General features: G+C 42.1%; 1 protein-coding gene and 1 long non-coding RNA gene across 6 annotated transcripts in view; one reads left to right on the top strand and one right to left on the bottom strand.

Annotated features, from left to right (window-relative positions):
• The window catches only part of atp2b3b (ATPase plasma membrane Ca2+ transporting 3b), a 61527-nt gene extending 43819 nt beyond the window's left edge, over window positions 1–17708 (bottom strand). For 4 of the 5 annotated variants that reach the window (XM_042408802.1, XM_042408804.1, XM_042408805.1 and 1 more), the window contains exons 1-5: window positions 17103–17708; window positions 11812–12632; window positions 8090–8287; window positions 6131–6388; window positions 4089–4214 (exon numbers count right to left, since the gene is read on the bottom strand). In XM_042408802.1, the coding sequence (XP_042264736.1) occupies window positions 4089–4214; window positions 6131–6388; window positions 8090–8287; window positions 11812–12061 (832 nt within the window). In that variant the 5' untranslated portion in view covers window positions 12062–12632; window positions 17103–17708. The remainder of the gene's footprint in view (window positions 1–4088; window positions 4215–6130; window positions 6389–8089; window positions 8288–11811; window positions 12633–17102) is intronic. The other variant, XM_042408803.1, reaches the window with a different exon arrangement.
• Window positions 3208–3597, top strand: LOC121895556. Its single transcript, XR_006095805.1, has 2 exons — window positions 3208–3299; window positions 3399–3597. It is a non-coding gene; the product is annotated as an uncharacterized LOC121895556 (long non-coding RNA).
• Window positions 17709–18690: the final 982 nt, after the last annotated feature.

Genomic DNA, 18690 nt, shown 5'->3' with positions numbered 1-18690 from the left:
ATGTGTAATCTGTAAACTCACAAAAATATTTTGCAAATATAAAACAGATCTGCAAATACACACACAAATTCCACAAATAAAAAAAATCACTGTGAATACATTAAATTCATTTACAAATAAATGAAAAGCATTTGTGAATATCTTCCTACGACTGTCCAACAGGCATTTGTGAACTCAGTTTTTATTTGTGAATTGAAAAAACATTTGTGGATCTCAGTACTACACTTGTGGATTTGCTTTTTACACACACAGAGTTTTGAAACAAACTTCCCACCGGTCCGAAGGAAAATCCACTCGAATCACTCTGTCGTTTTCGGACGAAAAATGCTGACGACGTCATTTCCGAATTTCAAAGTAAGAGCATGCAGTCTTTCTATGAGCTGTTTTACTGTTCTAAACCTGCATTAGTGGAGGCAGTGTATAAACACATCCACATATTACCACCATATTCATTGCAATGTTAGCTAACAGTTAGCTTATTTACACATCCACCAGACATGGATTAACATTAACATTATTCCAAAGTCATAATTATTTGACTGATGAAAAGTCCAATATTCCTTTAAGCTCTGGTTTGGTCTTGTTTGTTCACCGACTCCTGTTCACCAGCTGGTCTCTAACTTTGTCTGTTTTCTGATGATAGTTGTGAGAGACAACCAAAACAATAAAACTGAAATAATGAGCTGAAAGACGCTAAATTGCTGCATAGAGCTGAGGGAAATGGGTGATCAGTGGGTTTGTCACTGGGAGCGATCCCTTTCCCATTATACATTCAGTAGTCGTTTGATCCATTATATATAAACATATTGATTAGAGTGTGGGATTCAATAATTTGAATCTCGAACACACCAGCAAGGTGGAATATCTTGTGGGCCACAACACCAAAGGTTGCAAGGCCGGTAACTTTGGCACTAACCGCTTAAGTGGTTCTGAAAACCTTGTAGGGGAACCAGTACCCCTCCCTTTGTTTTCTGCCAAGTTCTGTAAAGGCCCAAAGAAGGTCTGGGCTCAATCAACGATAACCTCTAACCTCAAGAACATGGATGTATATTCAACTTCAGTTTGGAAATGCCTTCAAAGGTAAACTGAGAGTCCTTTCTCCACATTTAAGTGTCAGTTTTGACTCTTCAAAGGACATTCACAGGACAATCTCCTCCCATTCTACCTCCAGAGACGCCCACAACTGTGTCGGATAAATCCCAAGTGAGGTTTATGACACAAACTACAAACAACTACGTTCTTTATCAACTCAAGTCTCAGGAAACACTTGATTAATGGAATTTTCCTTGAAAAAAAAGAGAGAGACTGTTTTATCACAATTTAACCGCTTCAGTTTGTTTTGATGAGTTGGGACAAGCCTACCTATTTTCTCTCTCTAACCTATGCCTACACACACACCCACATACCAACACACTTATACTCTCCCTTTTGTTTTTCACTCTGGTGTGACTTCAGATAAGGACATTCGCCAGATGTCAGTCGTAAATTAAGGGAAGGCTTGGCTTGAGTTTCTGTGCTCCTTAAAGCCACAAGTGTGATTCAATGTTTATTAAGTATATAATAATATTACAACCTATATATCACTGGTCACAAAGCAATACCGATCAAAATGCTCTAACTCTGAACTTTCTGTAATAAGTTATGGCTAAGATAATCATGTTTAGATTAAATTACCATGCATTATATGTACCATTTTAATTTTATTGTGTAACCTAATCACAGGATTCAACTCAGGTGTTGAATAGTAGTAACATTATAGATATGTGTCTCTGAATATTTTAGTGATGTATTGAATCCATGTTTAAATGTGAATGGCCATGATGAAATGTGTAAGCTTCGATTTAAACTTAATTTTGAGTAACCAACTGAGGGGAGATCACGTGTTTTCTCAAAGGATTTTCTGTTTTGCATGGGAGAGCTTCTTCCTTCCTTTCCTTCTCCGAGGAGATGCACGTCGCATCTCTAAATACTATAATACTATATATATAATACTATCTTTCTTTCATATCACGTGATCTCCTAAGTTAACTTTCTTTTCTTTTAAGCTACGTGCAGTATTATAACTTCAGTGAAACAAACTTTATTTTGAAATTCTTTCGTGTCTAATAGCTTGAAGTATAGTTCCATTCGGCTGGTGAAATTATTTTTTGAGTTATTTAGTAAGAAAGTCAGTATAGTCAGTCAGGAGACTTCAAAGTAAAACGATTCTTCCGCAGATCAAGACATCTTTGACGTTACCAGATGTTACCAGAGACAACCACATCAGATCAGTTTGTCTCCTTCATCTAACTGTTAAACCCTGTGGTGATTCGGCCAATCACCTGAATAAACCGTTAAAACAACGCTCCTGCAATGCTCACAAGTGGAAAACATCTGCTGGGACGCCAGAGCTGAAACAGCTGATTTCTCATCACCCTGATGCAGCAGACAGACGGCTAGGTCACCAGTTCATCTACGACACTGTGACAAAAGTAGGCTAAACAAAACCTCTCCTGATCTGCTTCTATGATTAAGAACTGGCGCCGTTTGAACTGAACTCTCCAGTCAAATTCTTAGAGAAGTTGGTTAATTAAATTACCTTAGCCTGAATGAATTTTCTGGTAATTACATTATCATCCCAACATTTCACCATCGGTCCTTCATAACTTATAACTCGCCATTTAGAACATATTACACTCATTCTAGTTGATTATTCATTTATCTGTTTGCATCTCATACCTCAGACATGAGACTGAAAAAAGTGCTTCTGTGTCTCTTCCTGGCACAGGTGAAAAATAAGGGAAGTGGAAGGATTTTATATTAATAAATGTGGATGTTCCTACAACCTGTTAGTTAACACTGGGGTTTTCTCTATCTATAGTCTATGGGTATCTACTACTGTACTGGACAGTAACATTTCAGCAACTTTATCACTATCACAGCTCACAACAGGGCTGTAACAAGTATTTTAATTGAACCCCACACACCTCAGAAATTATTTACTATCCACCAACAAAACTCTGTAAAAAAGTATTTTAAGAATCACAAAATTTCACATTTTAGTCATTAATTTACAGGAAGGTGTTCAAGTATTGTTGAGCTACTAAACATGACCAGTCGTGCTAGTAAGGCTGTCAGGGCTCTGGCTGAGTCCCTGTCTTCCCCTGTCTGTCTGTCTGTTTGTGTGTGTGTAGGTGCGGCTTCCCTGACCTGGCACCTGGGTTCAATTCCACTCCTGTCTACAATCAACTCATCAAGCCACAGCTCAAATACTCCGGCTCTCCTTCCACTCATCTCCAGATTGTTCAGTCACCTTTGTGGTAGCTACGCTCTCAGCCGCTCAGTATTACCAACACTAGGGTTATTTTCATGTGTTCTCTCTTCTGTGTTTTCACTAATACGAGTTCTCCTGTGCCCAGGTCTCCAGTGTCAACCCGTCCAACCGGTCATCTGTTGTTCTTCAGCTGCAAGCCCATTCTCCAGCCACGCCAAGCGCACCCAGCCACCTGCCTCTTTCTGCTACACAACCCCTCTCCAGCCTGCCAGCACCAGCTCCCCTCCCTTCTACCCTCCATAACCAAAGGTTGCTCATTAAACCATCCTTTTCTCATCCATCCATCTGTTTTCCGTGTCTGCTTTTGGGTTCAAAAACAACCTCAGCCGTAGCAAAGGCTATTGATTGGAATACATTTTGCATTAATAAGTTAGCATTAGCTTGGGGTAGCAAAATAACAAGAACATCTAACAATACAATATATAAGATACAGTAATGCAGTTTGCGATGTTGTCATGTTAGATTGTCAGTTCCTGTTACTTTATCCATCCCTTGTATGTGTAGGAAATGGACAAAATGCAGCCTCATTAACTACTTTGATTAGATTTGACCCAACACTTCCCCGACACAGCCCCAACTAAAATGGACTAAAGCAATTGTATTGCATTTCAGTACACTGTCAGATGTTTCTGTTATTTAGTCCAGTGCTAGAAGGTCCAATCACATCAGAGCACAGCTAGTCTTGAGTTATGTTCACAAAAATGTGTCAAATGATGATGTTCTCCATGTAGTACCAGGGTGGCAGAGCACGACAATCTAAAGTGTGAAAACAAACCTGAGAGCAGCATGGGGTCCTTATCCACAGACTTGCGTACGTGGTCAGACTCTCCTGTGAGAGAGCTCTCATCTATCTTCAGATCGTTGCCTTGGACCAAGACACCATCAGCTGGCAGCAGGTCCCCTGAACATAGACCAGTACAGATCAGTGTTTGATTCAACTTGTGGTTTATGTCCTTCTTGGTTAGGGACTTGTCAACGCATGGGTTTGTAACAGGGGCATTTATGTATGGTTATCTCTCGGGGAGGTGTTAGGTAATACATGTACCACTTTACAGAGATAAGCGGTGCTGTTATTTTAAAGTGGATAAACATTTAGAATTAGTCAGTGGGTGGGTCAGTTTTAAAGAAACAGGTCAACGTTTTGGGGGATAACTTTACCACTCTCATGTCTATATGAAGCTACATACAGCTAGGAGGTGATTAGCTTAACTTTGCATAGAGACTGGATGAAGGGGAAACAGCTAGCCTAGCCAGCACCTGTTCCTAAATGTTACTAACCCATCAAAAAAAACAATGAGACGGCCAGTTGTGGTTTTAGCCCGTAACTCCTTGTAAAACCACAACTTGTCATTTTTACGTATCTGTTTGTGCACAGAATAGCAAAATCTCAAACTATTCCTATAAGGACATGTAGTAAGTATGGAAAAAGTATCGTTATAGCTCTTTGAAGAGGCGACAAGAGCAGAAAAGACCAGACAGGAACTTTACAATTTCCTTTCTGAAAAGAGTTTATTTTTATTTTTATAATTTATCATTTTTGTCTCACACAAAGGGCTTCATGCACCAATATGTGCATACATTGTACTTTGTGCGCAAAATAATTGCACACACAAAGTTACTGTTGGATTCATGACATATGTGCATCGGCAAATTTTGTTCTTACCACCACACGTGTGTTAGTGAACCAGAATCATTCTAAACTGACAGACGCATGCCTGCTATCCGTAATTAGCATACTACCACGCCCACATTACTCTAAGCTCTGTTGCAAAGAGGACTGTGATGGTAAAAATATTGAAAAACTTTAATGCTAATAAAATACAACCAATAGTTTCATAAGTAGAAGCCAGAAAAGGCAGATTTGGCTGGTAAACATGTCATCAGCACAAGTGTTTAGAGCCTGATTGTGAATCTTGTATACAGCCTGCATACCTGTTGCACCACTGCCACGCAGTATGTTCATAAAAAAATAAAAAGTTTGGTTAATGTGTAGATCTGTGAAATTCATCTAAATAAATCGCTACTGCTGCGCCAGGTGCGCATCACGTTTCATCCCTGTCCACAACAGGCTGTGATGTACCAACAGCAGAGCACCCCTTCCTGTGCCACTACTGAACTGTCAGGCTTTGAACCAGCTGCATATACCACAGCCAAATCTGATGGGGGGAAATGAATCAATGTCACATTGCAATTTGGAAATTCAAATATATAAGCTATTGTCATCTGAAAGTGTGAACAGGACACACTTTTAACTGTTGTATATTTAGTCACAATCATTTTTTCAATAATTGTGGTTCTAATATACTGTTTACATTGAATAAATATTGCCTATATCATTTTTTAAGAAGGTTTATTATTTGTGCGTATGCATGGTCTAAGGCAGTTCTAAATCTGTTCGCAGAGTTTTGTGCTTAAAACGCACAGTTTAAGCACAGATTTGTGCGTACACACTGTTTGTGAATGAGGCCTGTTGTGTTTTTTACATTAGCAGAGTTTCAGCAGTAGATAAAACACATAACTCATGATTATCTTTATTAGCAGTTAGCTGTATCAATATAATACAAAAACTATTGGTATGGTGTAAAAAAAAAAAAAAAACTTTCTTTCCTTTTGAGATTTGACTGCTTATCTAATTTCATGTGATAATGTAACACTACTTTCAGTTTTCCCTCTCATAGCTTGTGATGGGTATTTGTGATTTTAATTTTTTACATATATAGGGTAATAACTGAATTTGAAAAAATCTGACTAAAAAGCTGACTCATCGATAGTGAAAATATTTGGAAGTTGCTGCTCATTTTGTGAAGGTCTCCTTACCGTATTTGACCTGGGCCATGTCCCCCACCACCATGTCAGCCACGGGGATCTGGATGACATTTCCTTTCCGCACAACAGTGAACTTCTGTTCCTGCTCAATCCGACTCTGTAGACCCCGGAACTGCTTCTCTTTGGACCAGTCATTAAACGCTGTCACCAGGACGACACACGCAACAGAGAGCAGGATGGCCGCACCCTCGATCCAGTTGGCCTCACCCTCGCCTTCATCCTCTGCGCCCGCAGCCAAGTTCCCACATGCTAGAGAGAGGGGAGCAAAGGGATGGCTGGTTAGAGACATGACATCACAAATGAATAAAATAGTGCTTAACCTGCCTGAATTACTAGCTGGGTGGTAGTATGGATACTTTAAATAAATTCACTATCTTTCATAAAATCTAGAACAATCTGTGTAAAGTACAGACACCACAAAAATGGAGACAAATATATAAACCTCCTGATTCTTTAAGATGAGCCACAATAGGGCATTTAGGTTTGAGTTAAAAAGTAGTTCAAAAAAAGGTTCATGACATGCAGGACCGCAAATGCTTACGTTGCACCACTCTGCCTCTTAATGTGAAAATTGTGCGTGCTGCTGTTATCTAGGGTGATTTCAGACAGAACCACAGTTTTTTCTCCCTCAGTCCCCTCAGCCCACTTCCTGTCTATCATGACCTCTTACTGTGGTTAAAGATACAAGAAAGCTAATGACAACAATTTGGCAATCCCTTTCACTGTTTGTCTCTCTGGCTTTTGTCTGCTGTACCAGTTGCTTTCATTTTGTGCATTTTCATCCTTTAAACATGAAACCCATAATGATGATAAGATTGTTACATAGAAGATCTTTCTGATTTACCCAGAAAAGAAAATGAACAGGAACAAAGTATAACACAATCTAGACAAAACTCGTCTTTCTAAGAATCACACTTAAGGATTTTTTGATGGAGGTACTTTCATTTGTAAATTTATCTATAATCATATGCTTTGGTAAAACTAGAACACTTCAAGAGAGAATGCAGATATTTTGATGTGTAACTCTCTCAACCCTCTTCCCATTGTATTTTCCACACTTTACTTACCCATGAACCTATCTTTAAAGCGAGACTATGTAACATTAGATAGAAGAAATAACACATTCTTCCTGTTACAAATTAAAAGTTCATAAGCAGTAAAATTAATTGTTGCTCCATTCCATACCCTCAGAGGTTTTGCTGGTATACACAGCCTGGTATGACACTAGCTTATGGTGGCTAATGTTAGCTAATGTTAGCAAGCTTAAAATAGATATTGCTGTATAACTGACATTACTGAGGCGGTTAGCTGATATCATGACTCTTCTTTACTTGTGCTGATTTTACACTGTGTTGTAGCATTTACCATTAATCGAGTATTGCTAAATTTAAAGTTCATTAACAGCAAAACCCATTTTTTAATTAAATACACTTAGCTTTGCTCCTACTTTCTTACTTACTACCTGCTTGTTGTGGCTAATGTTAGCAACCTTTAACTAGATGTTGCCCTGTGACTGACATTACTATGTCATTTTGCTGTTTTTATGACTCTTGAGTGTGAAAGTTCATTCTTAGAAATAGTTAGACAAAATGATTTTAGTTTAAGTTCCACTTATTAGCTTTAGCAACTGCATCATGGTCTTCATCAGAGGATTGGGTTTGGGTGGATTTTGCTCAGTTGTTATTTGTTATTTGACTCTTCTCTAGTTGTTACTGATACACTACATTTTAAAATGAACAATCATCCTGTATTTTCCAGTGTTAAAAAAAAATTGCTTATGCTTGCTTTAATGCTCTGTTTCACCCTTCTCCCTTTTCTTTGGCTTTCACCTTACTATTCCTTTCTTCTCTTCCTACAACCTTAGCTTCCTACATTTCTCTTTCCTGCTCTCTACCTCTTTCGCCACTTCCTCTAATCCCCCCTGTCCAACCCAGCCATCCCTCTCCTCACAATGGGTTTCCTCTCCAGGAGGTTGGTAGAAAGAGAGTGCAAGGGAGATGATGGCAGCAATCTCCAAGATGATGAGCGTGACATCCTGTAGAGCCTCCCACACAAGCTCAAGGAAAGTCTTGGGCTTCTTTGGGGGGATGAAGTTTTGGCCGAACGTCTGGCACCGACGCTCCAGGTCTGCTGGGTCCCCACTGAGACCTGACAAACACATTGGGAGGGTGAAAAAAAAAAAAATCACAGAAAGCGAAATTCACATGCCAGGACTGATAAAAACATAACACATCTGCACACACAGTACCACATTCACTTTACAAGTCACTTTCATTCTGTTTCACATAAACATGTGAACAGTTTGAACACATTCAAATGGTTCCAGGTTCACTTTCATTCATAAAAACATAAATAAAATTCCATGTAGCAGGTAATCATTTATCACAAGTGCACACAAAGACAGTAGACACACACTGCTGCACACATGCAGCATCATCACCAAGAATCACCCCCAAAAAATCCAAAACCTACTATACAAACTTTCTCCATCCAGTAAAATAGTTTAATAACATAAAAGAAAGTAAAATCAATCAGTAATGGCAGGTAACTCCAAATTTACTTTCCTCCCTCCAAACTGTCTCTCTCGTCTTCAGGCTCACTGCAACATCTCCATCCTCACCCTCCTCTCCCCTTCAACCTCACCCCTAAGTGATTCAGTTTCCATGGTGACCAGGATATCAGGTCCAGTGCTTTCTGTCTCTAACAGGTTTCTGCCCGGCAACAGGTGATGTCATTCCTCCAGTGTACTAGGTTTGGAGTGGAGGTTTTTTTTTTTTTTTGGATTGGCTGTCAGGGAGGGAGAACAGCAATTTGTATGCTGTGGTTGGCCAAGATCGATGACAATCTTTGCGTCCGTTTGCCTGTGTGTGTGTGTGTGTGTGTATGTGTGTGTGTGTGTCTATTCAGAGACATTCTGGTCCAATGTGCTTGCTGCAGGAAGTCATATGTGGGTCCCGGCATTGCTGAGGAGTTGTGTAGCAATATGACGCTCAACAGGGTTCAGGCCAAGGCGAGGCAGAGAGAGACAGGGAGAGAGAGAAAACAGGTGTCCTTATGCTGAGTAATCGTAGCTCCTTTCGTTAGTCCATCCCTCCCTCCCTCCCTCTGTCTCTCATCCATCCCTCCATTCTTCCCTTCCTCCTCATCCTCTCTCGTTGGCTCTCCTCCTCTCTTTTTCTCCCTCTCAATCTCCCCTTGATGTGTCCTTGACAATGCGGCAAGCTGTTCTAGCTTTCCTTCCTCACCCCTCATACCCCCCGTTCAGCGCACGCGCACACACACACACACACACACACACACACACACACACACTCTTTCACTCCCTCTTTCTTTTTCTCATCATTTCTCCTCCTCCTCCTTTCTCTCTCTTCAATGTGGATATAATGGTCTCATACTGCAGTGCTGGGGTGTATCAGTGTGTGTATGTGTGTGTAAGACACAAAGAGAGATCCCATTCTGTACTGGTTTAACCCCCACTCTTCTCTGTGTATCCTATTACAGCTCATGTGTAGCGATCAACTGCATCAATATATATGCGTCTGTTTGTATTGTACTGTTACACAATATGCATTTCTGTACACATGAGTATTTCTCTGCTGTATATATCCATATTTTCCCATCTATCCATCTGATTTGCCAACTCATGATCCTCCTCTGTGATCGCTGCTATTGTGATCTTGCTAAGAAGAGGCAGCAGCTCTTGTTGCTCTGCCAAACGTCTCAGACGTGGAGCAGAAAAATATCTTGAGCTGTGGGTTTCAGATGGAGTTTCAATTAATGACATTAGATTTCTACAAGGTGGAAAAACATCTTTCTTCATCTGTGTTTGCACTTTGGCTTGTTTGCCACATCAGATGACACCAGATGAAATTGATGAAAGTCATCATAATGCAGAAGAAGCCTGTCCAAGTGTGTAGAGAGCAGGTTGTCTGTGCATTTGCGTGCGTTGTTTGCCAACTGTGCTTTGTAGGGACAACTGCAGATACATGACTCTGTGTGTGTGTGTGTGTGTGTGTGTGTGTATGTATGCTGGGTTTGTTGGGAACTGCTGCACTGATTCCTGACCAGCTCACAGTATCAAATTAGCAGCACTCAGCACAGACTTACTGTAACTCTACACCCACCAACTCACTCACCTTTTCTCCATTTCATTCTCTCTCTCTCTCTCTCTCTCTCTCTCTCTCTCTCTCACACACACACACACACACACACACACACCTCATAGACTTTGCTTACTCTTGAACACACACACACACAGCCATCTTCCTCCGTTCACCCCTCTCCCTCACCATCTCCATCTCACAGTTCTCGGTCATCTTTCTCTCTCTTGCTGACTTCTCTCTGCTGTTGTGTTGCTAGGTTACAAACTAGTTGAAGGAGTGGGTGTAGTGTGGTACCACACCCCTGTTAGAACATGCAAGTGTGCACATTCACATACACATGCTAAAGACACAACACACACTAAGACCCAAATTCTACTCTCACCAGTCATTACAGATCTTTGACTGGCATAACCATATGAACTTTGTGTGTGTGTGAGTAAGTGAGCGAAAGAGTGAGAGAGAGTGTTTAAATTTGCAAGTGACAGGTATCAATAAAATTTACAGCAACAGTGCAGAAACAATAAGTCCATTAATTGATAAGTAAAATGCTGAAACGGATGGATTGGTTGTTTTTTAAATAATCTGCAGATTAATCAACCATGAAAATAATAGTTAGTTGCAGCCCTAAAATGAATAATTGATCAATTAATGGAATTCTCAATAGCTAAATCAATAATCAAATAGGTGTAGCCCTATGCATAAACCCATATTTACAGACACTGTGTCTGCAATAATTGCATGCGTGCAATCAGAGATTCTAGTCAGTCTCTGCACACTTTTACTCCAATCATCCATTTATTCATTTACTCTATCAGCTTTCCAATCATTCATCCACTATAATCCCCTCATTCATTCATCAATCAATCAATCAATCAATCAATCAATCCATCCACCCATGTTCTCTGGGCACACAACACAACCAAAGCTGCTTTCTTTCCAGGATTACACTCCAGGAGTAAAATGTGTTTTTACTGTTTGCATTCATTTCATTCTACTTCCCTCTGTTTCATTTGTTGCACTGCAGTGAAGTTGCACGAAATGGAATTCATGTTATCTCGGTCACTTTCTGTGATCAAAACATTTTGTCAGCGTGTTAGTGTTAAAACTTAATTTGGGACTGTTATAGAATGATTGGTGACAATGGCTTAGCAGTTCCATTTGTTGGAGGCAAATGATGATGATGTAGAAATCAGACAGATGATTTGGACGCAGTTGGCAGCGACGTGGGTAATGCAGTGGTGTTGATGTGTGACTCCAGCCGAGAGTACAATGTCATCCATCCTTCCACTCCTCATTCAGATAATCTCAGTGTACCAATTCATCTCCCCACTACCTCATCTCCATTCATCCACAAATCCATCCATCCATCCAGCACGCCAGCAAACTATTCACCCATTCATGTGTCTATTCATCCAACCAACCATTCTTCCATCGGCCTATTTATACATCTGTGCACTCACCCATTCATCCATCTAGCCATCTACTCTATTATTCATCCAACTATCCACCCACCCACCCATCTACTTTTTTTTAACCCTTTCAACCATTGGTCCATCCATGCCTGCTCACCATCAGTGGTGCTGGACTGTAGTCTCTGGCAGAGCCCCTCTGTGTCTCCGTAGCTGTCCTGGATCTTATTCAGGGCATCAGCCCCTCGGAGTTCCATCAGCTCCCTCAGCTCTTCGACCGTGACCCCAAAGTCTCCCCCTGCATGGCGGCCATCTGCCCTTCCTCCACCTCCACCCCCTCCTCGAGTCCCTTTGGGATAAAACTCCACCGCGCTGTTTGCCATTTCACCCATTGTGGCTGTTGTTGACATGTCAGAAAGTTTCTTTTTCTATTTTGGTCCTCCTTTCTCTCCGTAGTCTGTCCTCAACTCAGTTCCCCTTTTGTTTGGTTGGTGGAAAGTGGCTCATGTGCTCAACAGTCAGAGTCTCGGTTCTGTCTTGATTTCTTGCTTAAAAATGTTTAATTATAATGATAAACCTAACCCCTTTTTTTAATTAAAAGGGCAATGAAGGGGTGTTGTTTTTTTTTTCTTCTCACTATCTTGGCCTAGCCTCCCACTGCTCCTTTAATTCTCCATAATCGGAGGAGGAGGGTGAGGGGGATGAAGGACAGCGAGCAGGGGTACTTCAGAAGCGTGACGTCTGAATGAATCCAGCTTTCTTTTCCTTCGTCTCCTCTGCAACTCCGCTCTTTCCTCGTTTCTGTCCCCCTCCCTCCAGGGTCACGGCCAGTCCATGGACGGACAGGCTGATAGACTGACAGGCAGGAATGAAGGGATGATGGATGGATGGAGAGAGGGGCGAGCGAGGCAAAGGCGGCTGATAAATCAGAGACAGGAAGTGGATCCAGTTCAGAGGTAGTTACTGCTGCACCACCAGGACCTAAGAGGCAAAGAGGAGATAAAACATTACCACTCTGTTCTATTGATCTCACTCGCTATCATTACATCAAACCGTTTCTGATGCAGAGATGAGACTTGATTCAGATGTGAAACTTTGATGCAATTGCTAAAATCAGTTCAATCATCACATCAATACATCTGATTATCTATTAAAGTATGGTCATTATTAGTATAATCATAGCTCTGTGAGCACAAACATCTACTCAGTTTCCACACATTAAGCTGCCTTGATAAAACCTGTATTAGTTCATTTTTTGGCCACTTAGGGGCAGTGCAACAAGCTGTAAACACAACATTGATACATTGTCACCTTTTAAAGTTGATATGGCTAATATGTTAGCAAAGATAGGTTTATTTACACATAGAGCAGACACATTTGGAGTCATGATTTTGGCCATGTGATGAATGTGAGACCTATATTCACTCTCCTTTTTCATCTCTGGCTCGTTAGCTGCTAAATGTTCCACTGTGTTCACCAGCTAGTTGTTCACTTTGTCTGGCTGTGTTTTGGAGCTGGGCAGGTAACATACAGGCAGCTTTTGTGGAAGTGCAGCGTTGTGTCTCTGTGGCTTTGTCACTACAAGCATCACATTTCACATTACATGCAGTCGATTAATTCATTATTAATATAACAATACTGATTATAGTAGCTTTAAATACAGTATTTTCAGATTCAGACTGAGGTTTGCATCATCACCAACCTGTAACAAGAGTCTTTTGCTTTCAGCCACTGAGAATTACAATATGCATATCAGGGTGTTAAAAAAATAATATTGACTTGGACCTGTGCTGGATATCATTACATCAACACATTCCTGAATAAACTGTTACAGCTGCCATTATTCTATATTGTGCTCTTTGTCAACAAATCCCAATGACAGCCAACAACGTGTTAGTCTGTCTCAGTATTTTCAAACTTCCCTAGCCCACTGGTTCTTACTGAAGATGTAAATCTTTAAAAACAAGACACTGATATATAGGTTCATTTTTAAAAAGGCTTAGTAATTTCTCTCAATGGCTGGGCATTGTAGTTTTTAGTGAACATCGCTCAAACAGAAGGAAATACTGTATTTGTTGGGGATTGTTTTCAACCACGGATAAATACATGCTAGTGAGTATTTCCAGCCGCAGGACAGTGTATGTGGGATTGAGTGTGTGTGGGATTAAGCGTGTGTGTGTGTGTGTTCAGGGTAATGGAGGAACATGTCACCCAGTGCAACGGTGTGGCTCATTGAGGTGTAGTTTTTTGTGATAGTTTTTGGACAACAATGGAGCTCTAAGGCACAGAGGAATGAGATAGACACACAGCTGTTAATCACATCCACATGCCTTATAGGTGAGATTAATTCACTTCCAATATGTTAAATCTAACAAGAGGTTTGTGAAACCTAAAAAAAATCCCAGAAACTTCCTTAAGTGAGTTGCTCTTGTTGAATCCACTGAAAAACAACCCATCTCTGGAACTGATTGAATTAAAATGAATCTTACAACGATAGCGTTCAGTACCGCCTAGTAGAACAGCAACTTGCTTTCCTTCCACCACCCTGACAAAGCTTCATCCCAAATGCGCAATTAGCACCAGCTGTAACTAAATATTCTCAGCATCACACATGACACAACATATTCTGATCAGGCTATTTTACATAAGGATGACTTAGGAGCATAAAAAAAACAGAACTGAAGCTCATCATTAATTCCTTTTCTCCTCCCTCCTCTCCACTCTTCACTCTCCCTCAGCTCCCTCTGCCTCTTGCATCTTCTCCCTCCCTTTTTTCCTCCCTGGCCTGCAATGCCTCTATCCTGACTGAGTGTTAGTTTATGACTGAGTCACCCTGCTCTGCCTTAGAAGCTTCCTCTCCTTCTCTATCTTTTCTTATTTTCCTGCTCTTTGACCTATCTGTCTATCTATATGCATTTACCTTCTAATTTTGTGTGTGTGTGTCTTGTCTTGTGATGTGTCATTGCTTGTTATTATTTTACCTTCTTCATTTCCCCTCTCCTGACTCCCTCATTTTGTCATTCTTCTCCCTGTCTATCTCCTTCCTGCTACTGCAATCATTTATTTACTCAGCCAGTTGTGCGTTTTATTCCCAGATTTTATAACGCACACGCAAGAAAAAGCTCTTCTGCTCAGCCTCCTAACTATCCTAACTAACTCTACTAACTAACTAACTAACTAACCGTGTCTTTCTCTTTGTCTCAGAGCTTTGATGTGTTCCGTGCACGTGTACGTGTGCACATGTGAGCCTGCCTTACATAAATTGCGAAAAAAACAAAAAAACACTTTGTTTCTCAATTTGTTACGCATTCTTAACTCTTACATACACACACACACTCACAAAATACAGTCTGCTTAAGCCACAGGATGCAAGCATCGCGAATATACAGCAAACACACAAGACACTGAGGCTCAGGCCCGGAGACATCACCTATATGATCTCTCTAATGACACACACACAAATGTATCATACAGAGAGAGGGGGGGGGGGGGGGGGGGGCTGCTCCGGATGAAAATGTGTTTGAACATGAAGAGTCAGACAAAAGGTCACCACAATCCTCAGCGGCCTGCCGATTTATCCTGAATGCTAGCTCTGCTTCTCCGCACACCATCCCTCAAACAGTTGGAGCAATTAGATTTTTTTTGTTTTGTTTTGGGTTTTTTTTTTTAAGAAAGTAGCCACTCTTTTCCCTCAGGTATTTTCCCTTTATCGTGGCAGCAGGAAGGTTGGGAAGGGTACACAGTTGGGAAGACACACGAGAGAAGTTCCTCATGGGATTTGATTCTAGGCCAACGGGGCCTTGTATGCTTTGTGACTCTGTGTGTGTGTGTGTGTGTGTGTGTGCTGGATGGGGCAACCCAGGCTACATACACACACTTGAGCACATGACTAAACAAGTATGTGTGTACTCATGTGTTCCTGTCTGCACTTCTTGTGCACACAATCGTGATCCCAGGTGAGTTTGTTCACATCACTGCCCTGTGACTGTGCTGTGGCCTCCACCCACACTTGTCAGGATTTCGTCTCCCCGCTTACACTGGCTAGCCTGCAGACCACCTGTGTACCTGCAGTCCTACTTTCTGACAGGCATCTGAAGAGTCACCTCTGGCGGGGCCCTTGTATCTGGGCTGCTGCCTGCCGTTGCTGGCTCAGCGCCAGTCACACACTTCTGTAATGCCCAGCAGGAATAGCACACTTAGAATTCGACACAGTCAGTGGCTGAAACCATTAAAGGTGAGCCACCGACAGGGCAGAGATAGCTGCATTACCGTAGAGCACATTACAGTAACTGTGTGATAATGGAGAAAGTTTGACAGAGAGATTATTTGTTTGTACTTGAAAAGAGAGGGGGTTGCCTTTAAAACTGATCAATGTCCACTCTGGTGTGTATCCATCTCTCTTACATCTCACACACATGCTCTCACACTCAACATCCCATGTCTCTCCCACATAAGCTACTATCCACTTCCACCCAATGCTACACACACGCACGCGCGCGCACGTGCACGCACGCACGCACACACACAAACACACACACACATAAACATTTATACTTGCAATTACCGGCAAGACTGTTCAGTTCTGAATGGCCTCATTCAATAGTGTGTTTCCCATACAAAACGACCTTTCCTGGTCACCTTCAGACGTGCGTGAGCGTCATCCCCCTGCTCATCCTCATCCTCAACTCACATATGGCAACAAGAGGAGGTCCTGATTGAAACTAAGACACTACAATGTAGGCCTACTAAAACTGCAAGGAGAGAGAGACAGAGAGAGAGAGAGAGAGAGAGAGAGAGAGAGAGAGAGAGAGAGAGAGAGAGTATGGTGCGCCACTTGCCTACCCTATGTCCCTCCGCAAGGTTACCGGCCCGGCCACCGCCGGCCCGCTCTGCCAAACTCACACCCACCCTGCGCCAGGCGACTTCTGAAGGTCCCTCCGGCCAAAGATCATTACCAGATCAAACCGACACCTCCGCAGCCTAGCGCTGCAGGTGCGACGCGCACCCAATCGAATCGCCTATAGCCTGGTATATACTGGCGCCCGGGAAAACCAAGAGACAAGCCGAAGAATAGCGCATGCTGCTCGGTGAAAATGTTGCATTGCAGCCCTTCATCAACTGACACAGGACAGGAAAGGATGGATGGACGGGTGGATGGAGGGATGGATGGATAGGCTATGTATCATTAGCTCTACACACACGCGCGCACACTCATACACACATATTCCCTCATAATGTCACAGCGCTGTCTGCCAGGGTATTATGGTATGTCCTACTGTATAGGCTATTATAATAGCTCTGTAAGGCCTGTGATGAGAAATGCCACATAAGGCCCTGTTAAATTCTGCAAACCTCCCTACATGCTATTAATGAATCACAGCGCGAGCAACACATCTTCACTAATAAAAACGGCCCTCGGGGTAAATAACAGTCACGCACGCGGGCACTCACCGACTCACCGTGCAGGCCGAGCTCAAGGACATCAGCATCAACGCGCGGGCGGGGAGGCAGAATCCCCGTTAATCTGCGTGTGAGTGGAGCGGAGAATGTCCCACACCGGATGAGAGGATACAGGGGGGACCAGGGCGGCTGCAGCTCCGGTTGCCTGGAGTCCGAAGGAATGGAAGGATGAGAGACGACGACGACGGTGCTGATGAATATTCCTCCCCGCGCGGTCACCTGACGGTTGGTCGGCTGAGTTCTGCGGCGGTTTGAGGAGAGAGAGACAGAGAGAGAGAGAGAGAGTGAAAAGAGAGAGAGAGAGAGAGGATGCGCCGGGCTGAGGGTTTAAACACCTCCGTTGTGGGGAGGGGGGTGAGAGGGGGGGGGCAGCTGGACGAGGGGTAGCTGCTCCCAGCTATGAGAGCTGCTAATTTGAATGAATTCGGTTAACTGTTAAGGACACTGGGAGAAAAAGAAAAGAAACGCCGCGGTGAGAGGAGAAGCTCATGCGACATCTTTGGTGGAGGAGGAGGGGAAGGAGGGTTGAGCGCTGCGAGAGCCCGCGCGCACAGGAGCTCGGTCGCAGCATCAGCTAGAGGAACCGAGCGGGGAGGGGAGTAGGGAAGCTCTATACGTCACCCCCCACCTACTCGGCTGCGTGATGACGACACCAGACACACCGCAGCGTACGTTTTTAGTGTAGTTAAAAATGCTAACCGACCCCGACATGCAGATGATCTCAAACATGTCTTGTTTATGACATATTCTCCTAGTTTAGCCGTTTGCATTTGAATTTTCCCAATAACACACCTGTCACAAATTTGTAATAATGTGTTTGCTGGTGCTTAACCTATAATGTTAATTTTGGGACTGAACATGCCTGCAGGGAGCCTAATCATCCCATTATCATTTGGAGGTTATGAACGAACAGTTGTGCAATATCACTATTATACAACAATTGAAAACTTCATTCTGCAAACAAACACTTAACATGCTAGTCTGCCCCCAAACATCCATAACAGATACAATGACTTGTGAATTTACAAGGTAGGCTATAGGCTTCACTTATTTTATATTCAAAGGGCCAAGATCACCATAAAGCCCATATTTCTTTCAAATTTTTGTGTTCCCATTTCCAAACACATTCCAAAGAACATACAATAAAGGGCATCTATATGCACAATAGAACCAGTAATCTAACAAACTATGGGTCATGCATTAACATTTGTGTGGAAAAAGTTGAAAAAGTATTTTTATATTAATTTATTAATTGCACTTTAGCTTCAGACCCTCATAGGTCTGCATGGGCAGGAGGCAGATGCAAAATTGTGGCTTGACACCATTAAAGAGAGACAAAAAAGAAAGGAGGGTTTAAATCAGGCAGATGGAGTTTCACAATTGGTATTTAGATGTGAAGAAAGAACCTAAACATGAAATGGGAAATGACTTGAAATAACTGTGTATACTGTACAGCAAGTGAGTCACACTTATACATAGTGGTGGAAAAAGTACTCACATCCTTTACTTAATAACAGTAGTACAACAATGTAAAAATACTCCATTGTATGTTAAAGTCCTTTATTTAAAATCTCTTACT

Source organism: Thunnus maccoyii, chromosome 4 (genome assembly GCF_910596095.1).
Source record: "Thunnus maccoyii chromosome 4, fThuMac1.1, whole genome shotgun sequence".
In the NCBI taxonomy this organism is placed as follows: Eukaryota; Metazoa; Chordata; class Actinopteri; order Scombriformes; family Scombridae; genus Thunnus; species Thunnus maccoyii.
The sequence above is the reverse complement of the archived record's forward strand: the minus strand, read 5'-3'. Positions and strand labels throughout refer to the sequence as shown.